A 24,065-nucleotide genomic window follows, 5' to 3' on the forward strand; every position below is an offset into this window, starting at 1 on the left:
GAATATCGGTAGTTTAGTATTCTAATTTTAGGGTGACCACGCATGTCGTAAATAAATTAATAACTTTTTTTTTCAACACGACTAGAAAATTAACGTTAACCTCACTAATACTGATACGAAAGTGTTGCTTATAGTCTACGAAATGCGCAGTATTAGTCCTGCTCACGTCTCTTGAATCATCCTGTATATATAAAAAAAATCATTTAATCAGGTGAACACACATTTTCCTCTGTTACCTGTGGACCGTCGAACCGTCGGGATGTATTTTAAATTAATTATATTAAATTATTAAAAATAATCATTTTACATATTTTTATTTTTACAAATAAAAGTCGTGTTCACATTTAAGTCCAACCATGTATTAGTCCACTTAAAGAACACTATATATAACATACGACTTAAATGTGGACTCGATTCTAACCTGATTTCGAGTACGAAATTTGTTGACAGGGGCCCATGTTTCAACCTTCCCCAATTTATCGATATCGATAAAATTCGCAAGCGTGTAGCATACTACACTATTTAAGTATGTTATGTTGGTACTATTGTTCTTTGACAGTTCTTTGTCGTACATGTTGGTAATGATTGGATAACCAAACATATACACAGACCAATCAAGTCGCTAGTATGGAAGTCCCGTCTCTTAAAACGTAGTGATTATATTCTCTTTGGAAAGAACAGAAGTTAGTTGATTGCTCGTTCGCCTGCTGTCGCGTTTGCTTTGCTAGTAGCAGAAAAAAATATATATTCGCATTATTAGGTGTTTTTGTTTCTTATACTACTTTACGTTAATAATTCTGTTGTATATTGTGAGAAGTGACAAGTTGGAAGAAATGGAGGTGTGGCCGTAAAACTTGCATTGAGGACTCGTTCACAAATTGATCTTCCCTAGGGCTCGTGCCTGCGTGCAGTACAGCTATACACCGAACATTTGCGACACAAATGTTTTTATAATTTATTAACAACCAAGGAGTATTAGGTTATGCATATTTTAAATAAATCGAGCTTAACCTAGGCTGCTAAAATGAGCAACTGGGCTAGGAGGATGCACCGGCGGGCTGCCACTTTGAGCAATGTGGTCACATCCTGTGGGCACCCGAATACCCTGCCCTATCCGCGGCGGCTAGAAAAAGTGAAGTTCGGAGTACCCTTGCACGAAGTTTGTAAAGACGACATACCTGGGCCTCTACTCGTTAGTATAAGTTGTTAAAAAACTTTAAAAATCAAAATTCTGTAGAAGTACAGGCGCTATCAGTGTTTTTATACGGTTTTGTTGTGTAGGTGCTGATTTTAAAGTTGAACAAGGAGGCACCGCTGCGTCGCGATGTATTTCGCGCACCAGGACATCAGGGTGCTATGAAGAAACTAATTCACTTCCTGCAAACGGGCCGACTAGTGAATGTAGACAATTACTCTGTGTATACCATTGCTAGTGTACTCAAGAAGTTTTTGAGGTAAGTTTTCAGTTACTGAACTATTCTTTCGTTCTTAATTTAATTTACCAGATGAGCTACAATCAGTATTTACAATTATTGTAATCCAATATCCTCTGTAAAAATAATTCTGTTACGAAATTGCCCTTAAAATCTATGTTTTATGCATAGGTAAATTGTAAGGCCTACAGGTGTGACCCAAATTTGAACAATTGCATGTTTAAATAATTGCAATTTGTTTACTATGGCACTTCTTTATCTCTTATGTATCATTGCTAGATCTTCTTTTCAATTTTAGAGTATCCAATGTTGACAGAGTAATCATCAGCAATTTTTCCTCTGCTATTTATTTTACTTCCTTAATAAGAGAAGGTTTCATTCTTCCTTTAAAGTTCACATCCTAGATGGATGCCCCATCAATGTTATTTCTTGCTATACTTCATTTTTAGCATCAGAAATAACTCCTATAATTGGACAAATGTCTACCTTTAATGATATGTAAGCTACTGATTATTTTTTCATGATGTATTGTCTGTTGGTGATCCTAAATAAATAAAAATAAAAAAAAAACTCCACAGAACCTAAAAGTACTACCTATGCAGTAAAATGAGACACTGTGTAGTAAACATGAGTCATAAAACACTGAAATAATAATATATTTCACATTGTTTGTTTGTAAACACACATTGATTTTGCGAGCTCTTTCTAATCATAAAATAAACATAGTTCAACTTGGTCCAAGTGGCACATGCTGACTATCTTTATAATGATAATTGAGGTCATTCATATGTCCGTTTATCTGTATCTAAGTAAGGGTGGTATTCCACCTGTGTACAGGAACTAATTAACTAGAACTGTGTGTACAGGAAAATACCGGGAGGTGTGTTTGGACGTGATGGGGAGATGCACCTTTTCACTGCTGTTGAGTTGCCTGAAGAGCAGCAGGTGCATGAAATAAGAAGGTTAGTACTAATTATACGTAGTCTTATACTTCAGATACTAAAAATGCAGTTCAGTCTATCCAACCAATCTGATCTTTAGTATAAAATTAGTACAAAAACAGGATGATTGTTTCGTAACTTGGCCAATGTAGTTGTCATTGTAGTATCTGGAATTTAAAAACATAGACCACTTGTTTATTAGTAGGCCATAGTGTTTACAGTCTCTAGTGATAATCAAAGAAGTTCCAAAATTAATTAGACCGACAATGCCTCATGCTCTGAGCTGTACAGCTTGCGAACCCCCATGGTACTGCCATTTTCATAAATCCACAAACTGAATCGACAAACACAATATTGAATCTACTCACATAGTTTCATGAGAATTGGTTGAAAAAAAGAGCTACCAAAGAGATACGAAAGCATTTTTGCCCATGCTGAAACAAATGCCTACACTTAGTCAATTAAGGAGTTTTAGTTAAATAGGGCTATAAATAATAATTTAATTCCTTGTTGTGAAACTCGTTTCATAATTATAATAAAACTACACATAATTCATAAAAACACTTAATAAATACACCAAAGAGACGGCATATGTAATGAGAAGCCGCTGGAAGTGGAATTACCATGATATTGCTTTCAAACATGCAATCCATTTTACAATTTTTTTCAGTTACCTCAAAACTTATGGCGCCGAATAGCGCCACCTAGTTCCGCTGACATAATAGAAAAAAAAAATTCTTAGACCTTTATACCTCTTCTTCAATCAATAACTCTTTGCACTTAGTAAATACGATAAGTGTGCTTAATTAGCACGTGTGCACACATGTTTATAGTGAGATAATCTATTCTGAGGGTTTATTTGCATATTTGGTCTTCAGCATGTGTCAAAGACATTATGTAAATGAAGACTACCCATGCGTGGTTTACACTCATTAAGTATGATTATGCCGTAGTGAATGAATCACCTAGGTAGGTAAGTATTATTTGTTGGCCTGTAATTTGAATGTCCTATTGTTATGTTAAGTATGTCTTGTTAACCTACTTCATGAAAAAGAAGTTCTACTTACGGTTGTACTTTTTTCATGCATTCGTAGTGAGTGTGACATGTTGCCTTAATTTCAATACCTAGCTACAGTTTGTCTCGTTAAGTCTCGACTTTAGCCCACGCGGTCCACCATGTTACCATGGCGACCATAGAATCATATCACATTAACAACGAGTAAGACGTTTCTTACGGTTTGTTTATAATCTCACTTCGACTTAGTTCCAGATGGTAGGTGGTACAAGGTTTGACCACCCTGTTCAGTCACAAAAAAATTACGCTACGTACAAAACAAGTGATTTTCGTCACTGCCTGATAGATTGCTCATGTGATTCTTAGACCTACCATTGCTAAATTATGATAGTTCGGCGTCCGGCATCCAAGGAACTCGATTCCCAAGGACTTGCCTAATTATGATTTGAGTGGTCTAGGTCTTAAGAGCAAATTATTTTAGGTGTTTTGAGCCTCAAGTGCAGTTCTTTTGCTGACCCCTGGACTAACCGACTTATGAAAGATTTTTTCCTGACAAAAACGTATGCATTTTAATAAACAGTAGGTCGTCTCGTAAACTAAATGCAAGTAGTGGGTCACTGATACCTAGACATAGACTTAAAATCACTTTTATCCGAGCGTCAGGTACTTATATTCACATACAATTCCTTCCGTATTCCGAATACTTTTCTTCGCATCTGTCCCGTAGTAATGTGGAGCAAGCTCAGTGACCCGTTCACGCCCGGCCCGGCAAACCGATGATACACGCTCGCAACTGTCTATTCACAAAACCTATTCCCTAGTAGCACTCGTCGTCCAGAATTATACGGACTACTTACGTCCTACTACTACTACTAGTAGGTATAGGTACCTCAAATACTGTGCAACGTGCAAACGATTGGGGCGCGAAACCGATTTGCACTTTTCCTGTTTTTCGTATTGGTTTTGATATGTTTGATAACGTCAATGTGATCATTAAATAGTGCTTTAATAACAATAAGCGCTAAAATAACAACATCAGTGATACTCGAGCCCTCCGACCGACTTACACTGGCTGGCTGTTTAGTTTGTTGTTCGAATTGTCCCAAAGATTTCGTTGTTCCCGACGCAAACTAGTAACGGTAGTATTTACTAGAGCCTACATAACAGCATACCATATATCAATGCGTTGTGAATGCCGCCCTGATTATTTCTCCTTTTTCGTTTCACAGCGGTTTTCTCACGGGAATCGTGTGTAAATAGGCGTTCGATAATGATGTCTAAGAACCATCAGACAAGGATAAATTACGCTCCTGTAGGTGATTGAATTAATCAAGTAGGAAATGAAACAATTTCCTCAAAAATGAGTGTACCCGTAGGAAAATATAATTAACAAGTCTCCGCCCGTGACTTGGTTCGTGTAGAAGTCTTAAAAAACTTTCAGACGCATATGCCACTTAGGATTTTACAAAATCCTTTCTAAGTGGAGTGGAGCTCTATAACTAACTTATGAAGAATATATATTAGGTAATGCATCAAATTTCAAGATCCTCCATACAAAAGTTATGCAAACTTTTCTATTTATGACAAAAAAATACGTCCTAAATTCAGAATTGTGATTACTTCTCTTTTTCACGGCATGTAAAGTAGTGATCAAATCAATCAAATGCACAACTTGGATATAGGTACTATACATATAAGTACTCAAATCACTAAAGATGCGATTTAAAGAGTTCCGGCGACATGTTAAAAATGGGTCCAACAGGTACCTAATCCAATTTCCCAACTACGAGAAATCTGGGAACATACTTATCGACAAATTTTTGAAGACCCCTGTCCTTCGCAGGAGTTACGTAGATTAGCCACGATTACCGAAAACGACTGGTCAATCGTTTGCTGAAGCGCAACACAACAATGTACGGACATCGGGTATCGCATCAAAATGTATGCAGGGCGAGTTTAAACAACCATTGTTTCGACGCACGGGGGCCACTCTATTACCATTCATTTGCATGTCCGAATACTATGTTACTATTGTTACAGCATACAATGGATAAGTTACACGTCTATTTTATTAATTTGTCTTAAGTTATAGAAATAATAAAGTGTTGGTTGAGTACTTTACCTTACTTACTGCAAGGAGTCTCGAGTCCTTTGAGTCCTCTGCATTAAGACGACCGTGTTATTCACATTTAAGTCGAAACTTGAGTTCTTTTCACTGATAATTTATTGGTCTCGAGTCCTTTGAGACTCGCTCGGCTGTGTTTTTCAGACTTAAATCGACACTCGAGTTCTTTTCAACTTGTTAGAGATTCGAGTCTTTTGTAGAGACTTGAGTCCTTTTCATGCATTGTCTTCATGTAATTCATGGGTTAGGTTTAGGTTAGGTGTAACCCATGAATTGGTGTACCATACGTACAATAACATTTTGACGAAAATGTTGCTCAAGAAACATAACTGTTGAACAAACTTAACGAAGAAGACATATCGCCGAAATTTAGAGGAGTTCCTCATGGATTTCCATCATCAGAGCTAGATTTTGACAAAAATGGGATCAATCTGTAAATATATATTTTCAATAAAAAAAATCCGCTACTAATGCTACTATTGATGCTCACTGTTTGGACGATTACTATTAGCATATATAGAGCATCGTTTCGGGTAATGGTTGCGCAGTAATCAAATAAATACGAAACGGTGGGAGAACTCATAATACGTATTGTTTCGGAAAAGACCCTAATCCTTAGTCGTCAACTTAGTCTCGGTCAATTAAATGGTCGAGTTACACGTTACTTAGAAGCTGTCATTCAATATACCAATCTTTTCCCTCTAAAGGATTAATCGAGCTATATATTTACGCGCGCCGGTCAACGACCCGGCGTTATGTCATATTTCCCTGTTGTATTATGTTATGTCACTTATGTCGGTCATTTATGATAATGGCTACGGTTTAGGTAAGTCTTGTGTTTTACGCTCCGTTTCCTCTATACTCGTAAATGGATTACTGTATATAACTACATATATATTAAGTAAATAAATTAGGTATTTGACGTAGGAATAAGGAACGTAAAGCAACCATGCGTTCTAAAAGTTCTGCTTTAACCCATTTAATTGCTACATTCTGCCTTCCAGTATAGGGTCCGCTATTATTTTTAATATACAAAATGCTCTTCTTGAATTCAAGTTTCAGGGTCAGAAACTTGAATTTAACAATAATATTTGGTCACTATTATCATACAAAAAACCAGCAGACCCTTATTTAATCCAAGGCACTAACCGTCATTTGGAACGAACGAACTTCAGTAGGTATTTCATACGGAAGGATCTGTGGTGATATTACCATAAAACACTTAAGTGTGTCGCTTAACTTCAAACTCAGGTAAATCCATTCGACCCTCTCAGCAAATATCTACCCTTACCTTTTCTTAATACCAAAATCGCATAATCTGACACTGTGGGTTTACCCGAGTTTAATGTTAAGCGACTCAAGTGTAGTTAAGTTTTCCTTTATAACGGTCCGTAACTAATTAGTAATTAGTGACGAAAAAAAAACCTTAAATATTTTAAATATTTATGTGGTTTTTTTTTCACAGACTGCTTCTGTCCCTGCCAGTGTGCACGCAAAGGCTGCTAGTGCTGTTATTCGGCACGTTTCGGGTGATGGCGTCAAATGCTGACAAAGCTGGTAAGTACTAAATATGTGACTCTAAAACGGTATTCCTGTTCCACTGTAGCTTTAGATGTAAATTGGAGTGAACGAACAGACACTCCAAGCACACTTAGAGCAGACACTCCATGTCACAACAAGTGTAATATCTTTTGCGTTAGTGTTAGGTAGTATAATTATAATTAGGGTATGCCCAGCCCAACGCCGATTCTGTGCCGACTGCCGAGTGACATTCTGTAGGTATAAAATGCTAACACTGACATATTTATCATACTAAGGACGCACGAAACGACACTCCCCGAAACATTTTTCAACTCGTTGCACGCACTCGTCGCCGAAAATAATTAATTTAATTTTGCCAATTACACGCGGCCCACGCACGCCTTAATAAGTGTTGCAACCGCCCCGGTTCTCCCGCTATTGTTTAATCTCACTCTTTCTCAGTGACATGGTTTTATTGCGGTAGTGTGCTAAAGAAGCCCATATGTGTACAATATGGAGCGAAAGTTATGGCAAAAATGCACTCATGTAACATTGTTTCGTTCGAGGAAAGATTTTTGTTTTAATAACATTTATTTCTTTATTATATTTTCATTATAAGTAATTGCTGTGGTTTCCTTATGATATTGTGTAGTGGTCCCAATAAATAGGTCTTAGGACTCTTAGGTATCATATGGTGGTCTGGCGCCGCATCCGGTTACAGCGCCAGTGTGATAACCGCTTAAAAATGGTGATTATCCTTTATATCTGTTTTGCCCAATTGCTTTTTCTATTTTCAATGAAAATACTGATTGAAAAATAAATCCTACCTACATTACATTGGCTATACACCCTTGATGTAGTATGGATTACAATATTTTTTGTTACAATCCATACTAAATAAAATAACTGCTTACAAACTCATATGTTGGCGAATAAAAACAGAACAACTATCACACGTCATAAAACACAAACAAAGAAATATTATGAACACCCGTTTAGGGGTGGATGGTTATGAACTCATTATGGTAATGCAGGATCATGAATCATATTCGCCGTATGCGTCGACGTTTTACGTCCTGCGTGTTTTGACATCTGTTGCTAATGGACACTTTTCTTCCACGGCCAGTGAACTATTTTATAATTGTTATATATTGTTACTCTTAATAGCCCCACTTGTACCATTCCACTAACGCGGGGTTAACCGGTTAAACCTGGAGTTACCATGGTTACCAGTACAATTTGTCTCTGGGTTAGCGCCACTTGCACCATCTCACTAACCCGGGGTTAACCGGTTAAACCGTTAACCCATTGTCAAATAGTACTGGTAACCATCATGGTAACTCCAGGTTTAACCGGCTAACCCCTGGTTAGTGAATGGTGCAAGTGGCCCTTTTTAATGGTTTAACCGGTTAACCCCGGGTTAGTGGGATGCTGCAAGTGGCGCTAACTGTTTAATGGGAGGTTAAGGTTTGTCCCCGATGTCATGTCAATGTCAATTTTTTTTTTAACAACTTCGGAAGGTAATAAGCCAGATTGTACAAAAATGCTTTCGTTTATCCTGCTGTGTAAATTTTGTGAGTAGGTTCGATAAATAAATGTTTTTTGTCAAGACAGACTTAGGTTTTTAAAAAAATGTAGCCATGGAGGTTTGCAAGGTCTGTATCTACACAGCTCACAGAGCTCAAAAGTGTATTCAAATACAAACCAAGTTATACAATGACTAGTTGACAGAATTGCAAGAACCTTTAGATCCATTGCTGCTTTACTTTCCACACTCACTGCTAATAGTTTCACTCATACAAAACGGTACAATGCAGAGATTCCTGGATCATGTATAAGGCATGCCAGCTCTGCAATACAAACAAGAAAACAGTACAGAGAAAAATGTAATGACGACAATGCACAACTCATTTCCGCACTCACTGCTGAGAAATCTCCACCTGTTTCCTGGTTATTCATATAATTCATCGGTGAAGAGCATTCCTTGGTTGTTACACGGAATAAATAATAGTTCCGAACTAAGGAAGATTCTCTCGTTACTTCTTCTGAATGCGCTTACCCTAAGAATTCAACTAAATTATAACAGATATATTAGGAGGGATTTACAGGTAACTAAATATTTTGATAACTGAATAATTATTTGATAATTGCCTTTGGTTGGGTCTATCTAAACCAATGGTTCTTAAGCTTTCGGTGATAAGAGACCATCTGACCATAAACGGTTGTTCTATTAATTAATTCGCGGACCACTTCGGATGCTTCCAGGGACCACCATTGGCCCACAAATCACAGGTTAAGAACCACACATCGCCCGCAAATGTGCGATGCTCATTCCCCCGCAAGATGTCGCGTGAAACCTCAACAATAAGCACCGGAAGCAACTAATACTGTCACAATGCAATAATTTATGCGCTGAGATACGATAGCAACCATTATCCGACTTCGAATGACGTATAGGCGAACGAATGGGGCGCGGGCGTAACCGCGTAAGCCATAACCAGAGCGTTATGCGCGCGCTGTACCGCGACGATGCCATAATGGCCATTTGAATATGTATTTGGAACTCATGGGAGTTGGATAGGCTATAAAGTACGAATTTGGAAGGTTGTAAGAGAAAGACCAAGGAGAAAGGGTTGTGCGAGATACGATATAACCAGAAAGGATGTGTGACCAGATGACGGGCGACAGAGAGGTGAACAGGAAGAATAACATGCATCGCCTATTCTACGAACGAAATAAGTGCAATCAAATCATCATGATAGGTCACTGGCTGAGTCAGAAATATATTTAATTACACAAACAGGTCTACCGGGATATAATTTCATTGTGTAATTAAATATGTGTACAAAACGCGAGAGTTTAAAGTGTTGACTGAGAAATGACTAGACTTATTATAAACCTTGTAGCACTAAGCGCTACTTATATATACAAAATACAAATAATGTTCACTCCAACTTATCCTAAAAAATCGCTTTCCATTGCGACATCTCTACGTAGCCGTCTTCTACCCAAGGGATTTTTTCAGCCCCATAAAGAAAAATTTGCAAGAGACCCGCAAACAGACGTCAATTAATAAACGATAAAAACGTTCCGTATAACCATTAAATAAATACTGAACACATCAAACTAACAGATTTTGCAGCAATTAAAATAAATGAAATCGGCTTAAAACCGTTAAGTATGTAATCAGTGTAATCACTAATAATCAATTGAATTTTTAACCACAAATTTGAAATTCTTCCTGAAGTCAATGCCGCGCAAACAATGACTGCACGAAGTTATTTACGTGATCAAGCGCATAATTAGGACGTGCATTCCCACCTCTTGCAGAGTCCACCGCTCGAGGAAACCAGTGTCAACTGTGACCTTGATATTCGTAATGGGCAGGCTAAATCGTAGAGGACACTTATACTAGTTTTATTTAGGCGTTCGATTCACTTGCGATCGGTAAGCGTTTATAATGCAGGAATAAGCCGTAATCGACGCATTCACGCATCGTTTGCTCGCGACGTACGGAGTGACGCCCAAATGTTTCAGGAAGTACCTTTTTAGACTATAATTTAAAACTTTTTATGTCTTTATTATGTTTAATCGCATGAGTTTTACTAGCGCTGTGGCGTTTACATGCTCGCTTGGTTATAACTATTAATTAGTAGAAAAATAATTCATTAAAACAAAAACAAAAAAGCATATATAATTACTAGTAATTAACTATAACAGGTCGTTAAGAGTTTAAGTAACGTATAATATATAACAATTAATTATATGGAAATATATACTTACTTATTAGTGATATATCGGACCGGCCTGGAACATGTCACTTTCGTTAGTTTCAAGACATGTTTGAATCCTTCTTGCGTGAGTTGTTTTAATATTTCCACAGAAGTCGAATCTAGAAGATGTCGAGGGATTTATCAACAAAGTTATCACATTGATTTTAGATAAGAGGGTAATATGATATTGTACTGGATGGTATTGTATGTGTGAGTAATTAACACTAATTAAATTGAAATCAAAATTACTAAATGATTCATAAAACGCGTTCGGCATTATGTTCATTTGTTAGTTCGCGTGAGTGATTGCTAATATCACTCTAATTCATGAGACTATGCACTGTTAACTTTCGGTCTTCATTACTCGTACCGTACCAGACATTTACTGTGCCTTTAATTGATACAACGCGCCGCCTAAACAGTAAAAGAATTTAAATTACTCGTTACATTTACATCGGCCATAGAATTGTAACTATTTATAGTAACTGTATCTGTTACTTTCTTGGCTATTTCGATGGAAAGGCGTAAAGGCAAGGTTATATAAATAAATGAATTAAAAAGACGTTAATGGAACTAGGTATGTTAGATTTATTTTAGTACACACCTACCTAGGATGATAGGCTAATCAAATTTTAATACATAGTTTAAATAACATTGTGTATCTATAGGAATTTATCTGTCTAACACAAGTAATGTTGCCGGCTTGGAACTATATGTTCTTCAGTAGGTACAGGGCCATTTAGATGAGCAGGCGAGAAATTTATTCTATAATGAACTGTCAATGCTTCTTGCGTCAATATCTACGTATATCTGTTATATATACATATTGCAGAACCATTTTGTTGGTCCAAGATTAGCTGGAAGAAAAGAGAACGCTTAAAGGGATAAAATGCCTTCATTCATGTTTACCATATATGACCACTAGCGTATCTTTCCATCTGATACAACCCGCTTGAACGGTCATATCCGTAACCTGAACCTAAATTAGCCATACTAACGGCCGGCGTGTTTACAGATACGCCGAGCCATCCTTATAAACATTCAAGCTTCATTAGCGTTTTCCAAATCATTGTTTACAGGTACGGGCATGACATCCGAAGCGCTCGGTGTGTCCGTAGCCCCGTCATTCTTCCACTCTTGCGTATCGGATGGCAAAACCGCCACCATGGAGGACGTTCAGAGGTTCAAGGTGAGTTGCAGTTTCATTTTTGCACAGCGACTCATTCTCATTAGGTATGCTTAAAGCAATCGCGAACGACTATTTTTTGCGGTAATTCAGCCGTTTGGAAATTGTCGTTCATATTTGGACAAAATTATCAGCTCCATGGAAAACACTCCAAATTAACGGAAATGTTAAACAGTTAATTTAAAGGAAGGTTTTGGTTTGCGTCCGTATCGATACTAAATCACAACTTCAAAAGAAAAAAAACACGTCGCGAGCGATTATTTTAGATGAGCACTTCAATTAATGACATTTCGTATTGTTAATTCTGTCACTGTCTCGGCTAATAACCGCTTGGTAACCCAACTTTAAATAGTATTGCTAAGTCGATTCGAACGTTGCGTTTGCTGTAAACAGTGTACATTTACATAATTTCCATTGTACACTGACAAAGCGGATGATATGATATGACTAATAAAAAACTTGTTTGTGTGGTTACTCACAATTAGCAGGCGTCTGTTTTGGTACTGGAGACATTTTGACAATCACAAACAGAAAGTTAATTTTGCTCGACTAGCAAGTTTTCGAGCATAAACGTCCAATATGCTTGTACCCATATATGGAGACATACATTATTACCTAATCTTTTATATACTTGGGGTCCGTTTAATAAATGCTTGTAACTTTAATGGCAAACGGAAGTATCTTTTAACTTAAAAAAAGGTATTTTATTATATAGACTTCCCTTGTGTCTGTCAGTTGAAGACTTGCTGGTCAAACACATATTTCCGGAAGCAGTTAAATTAATTTACAATCTAGTTGCAGGATATTTTTTTATAAAAAGTTTATGAAAAAAAGCTTAGTTATTTAGAAAAAATGTACAGTATGAGTAATGCACATAATATCTTAATGATAGCGGTTGCACCATATTAAAGTAGTCACCCGATTCGGACATGTGTTTTATGTAAACGGCTTTATAATGTGGTCTAGTTTAGCTGGTTACATCGTCACGTTACAGTTATTCCTATATAATACTACATTAACCACTAACCATACTAAATTGCAATGAAACAAGAATGACGTCTTGTATGTAGGTATATCACTGAATGGAAAACAGGTTATTATCAGTAGCCCCAGTTGCTATGTAACTTATGTAGGTTATTTTCTGTTTGAAAATAAAGGCGGAAAACCATAATACGTATTTAAACATTTCAAACTTTAAGATATAAACTATATATAATGCAACTTTTGTGTATTGTAGTATAAGGTTAAATGTGACCTATTCTAGATAGTCATCGATTTCCGATTCCAAACCGATAGTACATGAATGCCGATGTCGCGATAAGACATGTTATTACCACAACAAAGGCAGCCCTAATCGCTTTATCATAACTCAATAAACAGAAACTTTATCGCTAAACTACTATTTTATGTCCTTATCTGATAGGATGATAATTTTAAATTGCAATGAGCATATCTTTTTTTCTCACCATTTTTTATCGCCATTTTATCTTAAACATGACTAATTCGAATCGGCTGATTATCACTAAATATTAAGCAACAATTGTATATAGCTTTGATATTGTTTTCACTAAATTTATCTAAACATGCGGCTGAAGGCTGAAGTGTGCGTGAGTACATAATACAAGACACAAAATATTTATACATATACGCATATAACGTAGATCCTGCTATATATAGGCATAATAGCGCTTATATTTGTTACTTTGTGACGTTCACCAATTAAGACAATATTTTTAATGGTGAACTTATTTGCTTTTAGAACGCTTCAATTTTAATATGGCAAGTACTCTTAGCTTAGATGTATTGAATAGTGAATCAAGAAATGTATAAGGCACGTAGTTATTGCGGTCAGAATTGTGCCTACATTACACTTGGGCGGGAAAACTAAGAATGCTTCAAGTTCTATACTAGACCGCCTCGGTCGATTGTTCTGATGGTCACCGACCGGCATCAAATCGATCGATGGCGCACTCCCTATTTATTAAATAAATAATTTAGCCTATATACGTCCCACTGCTGGGCACAGGCTTCCTCTCAAGCACGAGAGGGCTTAGGAATGGGGTTGGGGACTTAACATACACCTTTGAATTTCTTCTTGGATGTATGCAGGTTTCCTCACGATACTACTTATATAGTTAAATTCTTAAGAAATTACGATTGATAAGTATAAGTTGAAGCTTTCTTGTTACCAACCGAGGTGTGTAGGTACACAATTTTACGTCTTCCCTTGGCCAAAAAGAAACATCCTGTCATCAAACCGTGTAACAAGTACTTAAGAGCAATCAAAACGAGCGCCTTTTTAAATAATTTTTCATTCAAACTTACCTTGTTTTCATTGCTCTTGGGTGTACGGCCTTGGATGTCGTAAAAAAGTATTGTAATGACAAATTAGTCTTTATACCTATCCTTAAGTATTTAGCGTAGTGTAGATAACACTTCAAAGTACTACCGCCGGTCTCCCCGCTATATTTAGACACGTAGGCACCCTAAATTCCTAACCCACCGCAACACTGATAAGGGCTTGATTCATCAAATTAATTTAGTTACTCACTTCCTCTACTTGCTGACTCATCCCATTCACGGATATTTGTTCGAATCGAGATGCCACTTGAGGCCGCACTCACTATTTAATTATTTGAATTTAATGGGTAATAATGGGTATTGGGTAATTCACTTGTCTTTAAGTACCTAGTCTATTTAGTAATTCTCTAGTTATTCTAGAGTATTCTCTAGTTAGTATAGAGACTTATAGACACGGAAAAATTTGATGTTTAAATTGTTGTCCGCAGGCTTTATTTAAGTATCCTCAGTTTTTTCAAGAGGGTTTAGCATTCATCCTATGCTCTAGTGTTATGGAAGGGATATCTGAGTCTTGAAAGTAATGGATAAAAGCACAATTGGACGTATCGGGAAACTCATAAATTTTCGGACTAGTATTTAAAAAACAGGAGTTGAGCCTTATTCTCCTCTTAAAAAGGAAGGACAACATAAACATATCTACACCATGCCCCAATGAAAACAATGAAGCATTTTTTGGCCGATACGCCAATTTTTTGTCGAGTTTCCACATTGACGACCCCTTGCGTTTTTATCTACAACCCAGCCACAGCTTACCCTTGCCATTTATTTTTATCCTAAATCCATCGCTTGCTTTTTAGACCAAGCGTCCCTTTAAGTCGATCGTATACTGCACATAGACTTCAACTTATAGGCCCCATTTCGTCATTCCCTAAACCAAAAGCGATATAATTTCTAAAACTTTCATGACGCTAGGTGGCGACCCGCATAATGCGTCAGCTGATCGAGCAGTTCTCGGCGGGCGATCTGTTCGGGCGCGACAACTACGAGTACTACGCGCGGGTCACGGGTCGTATCCTGCGAGTTAAGGACGAGTGGATATGCTCGTTCAGGGACCCGCCGCCGCCGAGACACCGCATCGACCAGGAGGCCTACGCTAGTGAGACCAACTATTTGTGTATCTATTAAAGTCCTCGACTCAATCCTTGTAGCCTACGACATCAAATGATGTCGGTGGTGCTACAAAGCAATGAGAAACGTTACCCTAGGATTGAAAAAAGTGAGAGAAAGAAAGATTTTCCTTGAACCAAACTCAACAACGTTACAGTAGGTGCTTGTGACAGTTGTGACTATTTTCAAAGTACTTAGCAGGTATATTATTATACTAGGTCGCTTCGCATTTAATAAGTACTTAAAATAGGTTGCGAAAACATGCTATGACAAATACTTTGCAAGTACATTAGTTACATTACGTTTGCTTGCTTTTGAAACAACTACGGGATAGTGTAAACAAACTCAAGATAACATTATTGCAGATAGTAAATAGTAATCTATGTTATCATCAAATTAGGCTGTTCTCAGGAAAAAGATTGTATTTTAAGTGCCTTAATGGTTTGAGATTTTATCATGATATTTCTTTAGATTGATGTAGATATTGGGACTGCAATTAATTTAAAGCGTTTTTTTTATTTTGTTACAGGACAGTTATCACTGGAAGCCGAGAAGACGTGGCTGCAATGCGAATGCGATCGTTGGGGCAATAAATTCAATTTAGAAGGTAAATTTCAATGTTATTTGAACATGATAATAGTGTATGGAACTAGTTGATACGTTTTATGTAAATATTTATTCATATGTGATGACCATGACTACTTCCGATTCCAATTATTACTGCACCCAGCTTCGAGCGTAGCAGTTATTATGGTGGCTGTGGGTACATTGTTAGAGTAAATGATGGACATAAACTATTAATGTTCATAGATACTCAAAAGCATATTTACAGTTTTAAGTCAAATTTATGTCTGCCTATACGATGTTTGAATATTCTCAAAGTGTTTTTTAGTATATATCGCAATTGTGTTGTAATTATTTGATAGTCAAATATCAACATTAATAGAAGTTCAATAGTTATGTACCTGCAGTATATTATTCTAAAGTACGATTTTCATAAAACGCATCGAATCATAGAATAGAATTTAAAAAACCTGTCGGATTGGAGTGCAACCTTTAGTATGTTTATTCAACTTTATTCATACCAGTTCCTTAAAAGAGCTAATCCTGTATTCAAAAGTTGTAATTTACCCACTTCTTATCTAATAAGCATTTTACGTTAATCGTACTTAACGTGTAAATCTTTCGCAGGTCGTCTGAATGTGTCTGACAAGTATTAAAACTAGTCAAGTACCATTTTTTCTAGTCAATATTGTAAATACGTCTGGTGAGTGCAAATTGTGAATGAGTAAAATTGATAACTTACTGTTGGTATCGGTAACGGGTTGGTGGCACTAGTGATGTATTAATTGTGTAGAAATCACCGAATATTTGGACGAAGTTATACAAAACGAATCAAGCTAATAGTACTAATAAAACTGATTCACAAAAAGCAAATATTTGACACTATTTTATATGAAGTTAGGAAAGTCCAAAGTTGAACCTTCATTACAAAAAGTCGATATTATAACGTTCCCTAACAACTAATAGGGGATATTACTGCAATGTTCTGCCGCCAGAGTGCAGCACTACCGACTCAAGTAAATTCATAGACTAACTTATACATACTGTGCCTTAAACTGTTTTTTGACAAGTTTTCTCAGACAATAAAATATGACATTGATGCATCAAGGCGGTTTGTTAACAAGGGCCTACCGGTAAACGCGAAAATCCAAATTTAGTTATCTGCCTCTTTATCGCTCGAATATGCAAGAGTGATAGAGAGATTAGATAACGAAATTTCGATTTTCTTGTTTCGCGGTAGGCCATGTGATTGACGTGACGTGTGATGTGTCAATGTGGTTTGTTTACTGTATGGGCCACAAAGGTGCCATCTACGCAGAGCTTTGCCTAATATTCCCTATTAAGATATACTTGGCACAATTCAGTAGTTTCGATACTTTTCTTATAACTACGTCCATTGTTATCAGTCACAAATCACGATTACTAATCTTGGGAACATACTTAAATGAAAAATCATAAAAATCATCCCAGTTCACTCACATGTATTTAATTGACATTTACATTTACACACTAATTAAATACAGTTACGATTTAGAAATATGTTATGTAGTGTTACATTTAGATATAACTACAATTTTTAACTTAAATCTAATGATCGTCTAAAAATAAGAGAAGAAAGATCGTTTAATAATTTCTAAGAACAAATTCTACCGTCACAATCGCAGTAGTTATCTAAAGTAATTAACAAATTAGTACATTTCCGGCTTTTTCATGTGTGCCGACGACATTCCATGGGGACACGAACAAGAGGTCAGAGCTAAATGTCACGAGCCGAGCTTTTAAATGAAAAGATAAATGTGACGAAAATGTCATGACACTTCCTTTATTTTCATTACTTGATAATGTAACAAAAACGTCGTATTGTCCTTTTCATCTTTGTTATGTTGACCGATAACGTATCAAGTTGTCATTTCTTTTGACACAATACTCAATTGGCAATCGAAGCTAAGCTTGTGAAAGTGTAGTTATCTATACGGTCTTTACCTGTAGGGAAACAAGTTACTTAGAACATTTTTCGACGGATAAAGTTTAAAGATCAGGTATTCGATATTCGGACCGATTGTATGTCTGGTAATGATTAAATACTCAATATTAAAGACCTATGCCATTCCTTAATGCTTTGGAAACCTTTTTTTATATAATATTTGACGCATCGAGGCCTTTCTTGCATATCGTAACAGGGCGAACGACAGCTTTGCGTCATTTGAAAAACGTAACCAAACTGAACCTTATTGACACTGCATACATTGTCAGGTTTAACAAAGTCCGAAGAGTGCCAGTCGATGCCCGCGCTGATGGGCGTCGTGGGCGGCAGCGCGGCCGGCGGCGTGCTCGGCCTCGGCATCATACCCGAGCACTCGCTGCTCGACTCCTGCACCAGGCTGTCCATCTCGCTCGAGGAGAGCGTGTTCAAGGTACGTGCGACGAGTATAGTACGAGAGGCATGACGAGGACGGCACGATGGGGTCGGTAAGGTCTGTGCGGAAAGAGAAGAGTCGTAGAATGTATGGGCTCCCCTACATTTCACGACTCTTCTCTTTCCGCACAGACTCTAGCTGGCCATCGTTACGTCACTTGACTCTCTTTTATTCCTGTATACAATATACTGACTTAACTAAATCTTTGAAAATTTTCTCTGTCCCGTCGTGACAAAAAACAATCGTGACCGCACTTGTTAATGAATAGGTATGTACTTACATGAGAAATGAGTGGAGTGGACATAATGAGTGGATTAAACGTGCATATCACTGTAGTGCTTAATACTGGAGTGCGGTCGCGTCTGGATTTGCATCGGTGTGATAACCGCGTAAATCTACCCAATTGTTTTAACACATCACATGGCATCACATCAATGTCCGACGTCAAGTCAGACGACGCTACGGAGCCACGCTGTTACGTCGTCGCCCAAACCTAATGTTTAGTTAATTTTTATGTGTATTGTTTTTCTTTGTCTTTCCTTTTATTTTGTATTTTCACAGTGCCTTGGTTTTATACTGTAATGCTGTGTTACTTATTTGATCAATAAATAAAATAAATAAAATGTTTCAGGTGTCGGTGAGTTCGTCGTCGCAGTCGTCGCGCAGCAACTCCAGCCCGCACATGACGCTGGACGAGCTCCGAGCCATCAACAAGTACGCGGAGAGCACCAAGAGCCTCTCCTATCTCCCCCAGGTACGCTTGCTCACATGATTAAAGCTGTTTCAAACGTATTGTAGGCCGTGATGGTCGGTCGCCGTTAGAATAGGGAGTATTACTGCAATGTTCTGCCGCCAGAGTACAGCACTAGCTCCTCTAGAAAACCATAGAGTAACTTATACATACTGTGCCTTAAACTGTTTTTTGACAAGTTTTCACAGACAATAAAATATGACATAGATGCATCGAGGCGGTTTGTTAACAGGGGCCTACCGGGAAACGCGTAAATCGACATTTAGTTATAAGCCTCTTTATCGCTCGAATATGCAAGAGTGATAGAGAGGTTAGATAACGAAATTTCGATCCATAGGTAGATTGTGACGGATAGTGGTAGTGGCGCCTCCTACGCAGAGTTTCGCGTAATATTCCCTATTCCGCACGAATTAATTACACAGCGTGTAATTGTAATTGATGCTCGGCATCGGAGGGGCTAAGGTGCTGTTTTTGGGCACCATGACCATTCTGATATCAAAGAGAATTTAAATAGTGGCGTGTTGTCAAAGTAAATTTTGGAGTCACAGTTTTACTGCCATCTTTCGACACATGATTAAAACTTTTAGAAAGCCATTTGACTTTGATCCTTATTCTTTCACTGATATATGTTAAATTTGTTAAATATAAAAAGGTGTCGCCATCTACTCGAGTATAGGCCAAAGGTATCGCACCATCTTTTCGAGCGATGGCCATACCTTTGGCCTATACTTGGCTGATATATTTAATAGCGACCGTCGAATACGAAATAAATGTTGGCGATTTCACGCCGCACAACCAATTCGAGCTAGGAATGATAGGTCAGTTTATATCAAGTTGCATTAACGTTAATATGACATTGAACACATTCACTGTCAGCGCGAGCTACGTGCTACTAGAGTTGCCGATAACACGTAATTTCCGCTTTGTAGCAAAAAGCGCCTACCAACAGAGAACCCGCCCAGCGGGTCGCTGGCGGTGAATGTGTTAAGCTGTTAAGGCAGTTGCTGTCTCTTCTTAAAGAGACTGCAATGGCTAAAATAGATATTAAATATAATGAATGTTAGTTTCTTGACTACTGAAGTTCAAAAGTTCTACGTTATTTAGAAATTAAATATATTATGTACTCAATAAATAATCAATCAACATGTTTGAAACTTATTATGGTTAAGTACTAAGTACATTTACCTAAAAATATTTCTCCCAATGTATAAAGTGTGTGTTTGGGTTCTAGCGCTCACAAAAGGACTTTTTCTTTAAGTGATGGTGAAGATTTCTCTCAATCCACCCGTAGCGCCACTGTCCACTGCTCCTGACATACTTGTACTGTACTGTCTCTACCATCGGGTACCATGATTCCAGGGGCGAAACGTTCTGTCAAGTACGCGTACCGGAAAATACCCTAGCGATAAAATGAAACTAGGAACAAAATATAAACGTTTCGTGAAAATTCAGCCTTACGGCGCACTATAGACTACGCACATGGGTTCACAATTCGCTCGATTTTATTATGTCAAAATATGGATCAACACTCTATAAACGGCATAGGCTAGTGTGCGTTTGCCGCTGTGTGAGAGCCCATCTTTATTTTGAGACCTACATACGTTGCCCCGTCTGTAACGTAGGGTCCGAACGGTTTCACCGTTAACTTCGCCTCAGAGTGACATGAACTCGGTGCTCTTGAAGTAGTGATCCAAAAGACTCGAGCCTTAGGAGCTTTATTTTTTAGGGCTCGCCTCATCTCTTGACGCCTAAAAGGCTAAAAGCCTATTTATTAGCTCTTTAGCCCCCGAGCCTAGTTCTATTTAAGAGCCTAGACTCTTGGGGCTAATAACCTTATTAAACCCCTAAAAAAAAGCCTATTTAGCTCTTTAGCCCCAAGCCTTAATAAGGTTATTAGCACCAAGAGTCTAGGATCTTAAATAGAACTAGGCTCGGGGGCTAAAGAGCTAAATAGGCTTTTAGCCTTTTAGGCGTCAAGAAATGAGGCGAGCCCTAAAAAAAGAGCTAAAAGGCTCGAGTCCTTTGGATCACTATCTTGAAGTGAAGTTAACGCAAAGCTTGCCAGAACGAAATTGCTACTGGACTTGCGTACTCGATGCTCTCAAATGAACCATTCATAGATGTTTCATTACAAATAAATATCATTCATTTTCTCATTAGTTAGTAAGTAATGTCAGTCCTAAGTACGGAATAGATGTCTGATGCCTGAGCTCTATCTGTGGTTCATTTTCACCTCTCAACTGCATGTTGGTTTTCTGTGGATTTAGGACGATCTGTGGCTGCCCTTTTAGAATTGTTTTAGTTTGATTTGGTCCTTCAGAGAACTTTTAAATTGACACAGCTTGATAGAGATGTGCGCACAATGGTGTGTGCGTGTATATAACGCAGTGCAGTGTGCAAAACACGTGAAAATGTGCGTCAAAACCGATATTCTATCAGCATACACACCGCTTTTATATGTTTCGAATGCCGTCGATAATCTGCGGAAGTACAGAACTTTAGGGTAAATTACGCATTTATTGACAATAATTTCATTCGTATTTATTATTTTGGTGTGCAGGATTTCTAACGTCATTTCCGTTTTTTGTCACTAATATCGTAGATCGTAGACGGTTGAGTAGTACTAACTGAACTAACGTTCTCGTTTCATGTTAACATTTTTAACGATATCACAATGTCATCCCGGGGTAGACTAATTTAGCCATCATCTTTTTCTTATTATAATTGGAGTCCTTCGAGCCGGATTTATGTGTAACACGAGGCGATTTAAAAAAAAATAGAGCCAAACTATAGTTTCCCTATCGATATACAATGATACTGAAACTATAGGAGCACCTCCTCAGTCCCCTCGTGGGGTGGGTGCTGCCGCTGGATTGACGTGGGTGACGCTTGGGTTGTGGTAGGTCCACGAGCGCCAGCGGGCGCGCATGCGCACGCGCTCCGAGTGGTTCCTGCAGCCCGCCGCCTCGCTGGACACGCCGCGCGCGCGCGCCGGTACGCCCCCGCCTCCGCCGCCGCGCGTGCCGAGCCGAGCCCGAGCACGAGCCCGCTGCGGCGACACCCAACAGAGCACGGCCCTATACGTGCTTGTTGCCTGCCTAGAGTTTTTGTTTTGACGCGCACCGGTACTGTGACTCTGTGTTCGTTCGCTTCGGTGCGGTTGGACTAACAGCGCGGTTGGGGTTGCGTTCTTATTCTTAATTTATTAATTATAGACGGTATATAGTCAACAAAATAAAATCTGACAACTCTAATTAATACGAACTTACAAATAAAAGTGCAGATATGTTTCGAAGTAATTACAGGGAAGCAAAGTGCTAGAGGTGTACAATAAAAAGTGAGCGTTATACGGGGATCATCCACATGGGCCGAGTAAGATAGCAAAGCGATAAAACAGCACACACAACAGAGGTAAAACATATGAAGACAATAAAAAAGCCCGCACCAATGGCCCGGTTGTATGTTGGCCGTGTGCTAAGACAGCGAACGCAGTTTGCTTACACTGTAGTACAAAGTAGGTCTCAAAACTCTCAGCGCGTGTTAACAACTCCGCCGTTATTACCACAGATATAGAATAAGAACGTCAATCCTAACCACACCTCGGTATGTCGCGCCCGCTTGTCCCGCTTCCGGCTTTCAACGTCACGTTTGTTTTCCCTTTTCACCGCACGAACACTTCATATGCATGCTTTCTTTGTTCACTTTCGATCGTGTTTTTATGTTTGTTTGTGTTATGGTATGGAAATTCATGCATTGCATTTGTTTGTTGTTATTGTATTTTTGTATTTCATTAATAGAAATTGTAGAACTAATTATTAATAAATATATAGCTTTAAGATTGTTAGTGTGTTATTTATTATTTGTTTAACAGCTTTCTGGTAATGTGCTTTTATTCCACTTGAAACGAACAAAACGGTTTGTTTTAAATTATCGAAAATTCACCTTGCGTACATAATCATGGATAGCCAATAGTCTAAATATTAATCTATATTGAATAGACTAACTGATATTTTTACCCAATCCCAGTTATAGATTAGCGATTGATAGTGTCTATGGGAATCAGAAATTGCCACCTGATTATGTTGTCTATGCCATACAGTGTTCTGGGTTTTTTTTTTAATTTCCTTGGTTGATGCATGTCAAGATTCTTGCAGTGCACAAAATCTTAGCAGGATTTAATTTATGACAGAACAGATTTTTGTGAAAATAGGAGGACATTGATAATTTTGATAGCCTATATCTATACAGTCAAACTGCATCCGCTTAGCTAGTAGTTTGACGTCGGTTTACAGTCACCTGCAAAAATATCTTGCACAACGAAGCCCGCAAAAATATATGATCCGTTTTTAAGACTACAAATAATACATATGGTGTCATATGTTTTGCGTGCTTTGTTGTGTAAGATATTTCTGCAAATGAATAGATGCTGTGATGCTGTAGCTCCCATAAGTCCCATATATGAGAATCGTAGGTACTCCTAGAATCTTATTATCAATGTAATATGAGTTTACGTATTTAAAATCGTTTATGTCACGCTTGGAATGCGAGGTGCTATCCGAAAAAAGTTTAGAACGCCATGTCGCGAATGTGGAGCATTTGTTACATATGTATAATGATCACGGCATGTTATGTATCGATGTTGTCTGCACAAATTCACAAGCCACCGTCGTTCAGAATGGTCATTGCATTACGAGTCCTGCCACGGTTGCCACAAACGTCTGAGTTGCTTGTTTGCTAGGGCCGCTGGCATGTGCGAAGGATATTGTCCTTCCTACAACTTTTCTTATTTTTATATTTAGAAAGAAGTACCTACACAAATCAATCATAGATTTATTTAAGCTCATTTCTTTGTGCATAATAGAAGTACTGAA

At 38.0% G+C, this 24,065-nt stretch overlaps 1 protein-coding gene across 6 annotated transcripts in view; it reads left to right on the forward strand.

Annotated features, from left to right (window-relative positions):
• Positions 1 to 677: 677 nt before the first annotated feature.
• The window catches only part of LOC134795439 (uncharacterized), a 125,350-nt gene continuing 101,962 nt past the window's right edge, over positions 678 to 24,065 (forward strand). For 2 of the 6 annotated variants that reach the window (XR_010144817.1, XM_063767281.1), the window contains exons 1-11: positions 678 to 1,192; positions 1,282 to 1,454; positions 2,300 to 2,395; positions 6,980 to 7,071; positions 11,888 to 11,997; positions 13,590 to 13,601; positions 15,268 to 15,451; positions 15,992 to 16,069; positions 18,280 to 18,440; positions 19,075 to 19,197; positions 22,098 to 22,188. Coding sequence is in view for 5 of the 6 variants with exons in the window: in XM_063767281.1 (XP_063623351.1) it covers positions 1,025 to 1,192; positions 1,282 to 1,454; positions 2,300 to 2,395; positions 6,980 to 7,071; positions 11,888 to 11,997; positions 13,590 to 13,601; positions 15,268 to 15,451; positions 15,992 to 16,069; positions 18,280 to 18,440; positions 19,075 to 19,197; positions 22,098 to 22,188 (1,288 nt within the window). In the remaining variant the exon portion in view is untranslated. Of the gene's footprint in view, positions 1,193 to 1,281; positions 1,455 to 2,299; positions 2,396 to 6,979; positions 7,072 to 11,887; positions 11,998 to 13,589; positions 13,602 to 15,267; positions 15,452 to 15,991; positions 16,070 to 18,279; positions 18,441 to 19,074; positions 19,198 to 20,425; positions 20,458 to 22,097; positions 22,320 to 24,065 lie in introns of all 6 variants that reach the window. The other 4 variants (XM_063767317.1, XM_063767310.1, XM_063767293.1 and 1 more) reach the window with 4 other exon arrangements.

Source organism: Cydia splendana, chromosome 1, assembly GCF_910591565.1.
Source record: "Cydia splendana chromosome 1, ilCydSple1.2, whole genome shotgun sequence".
NCBI classification, from domain to species: Eukaryota; Metazoa; Arthropoda; class Insecta; order Lepidoptera; family Tortricidae; genus Cydia; species Cydia splendana.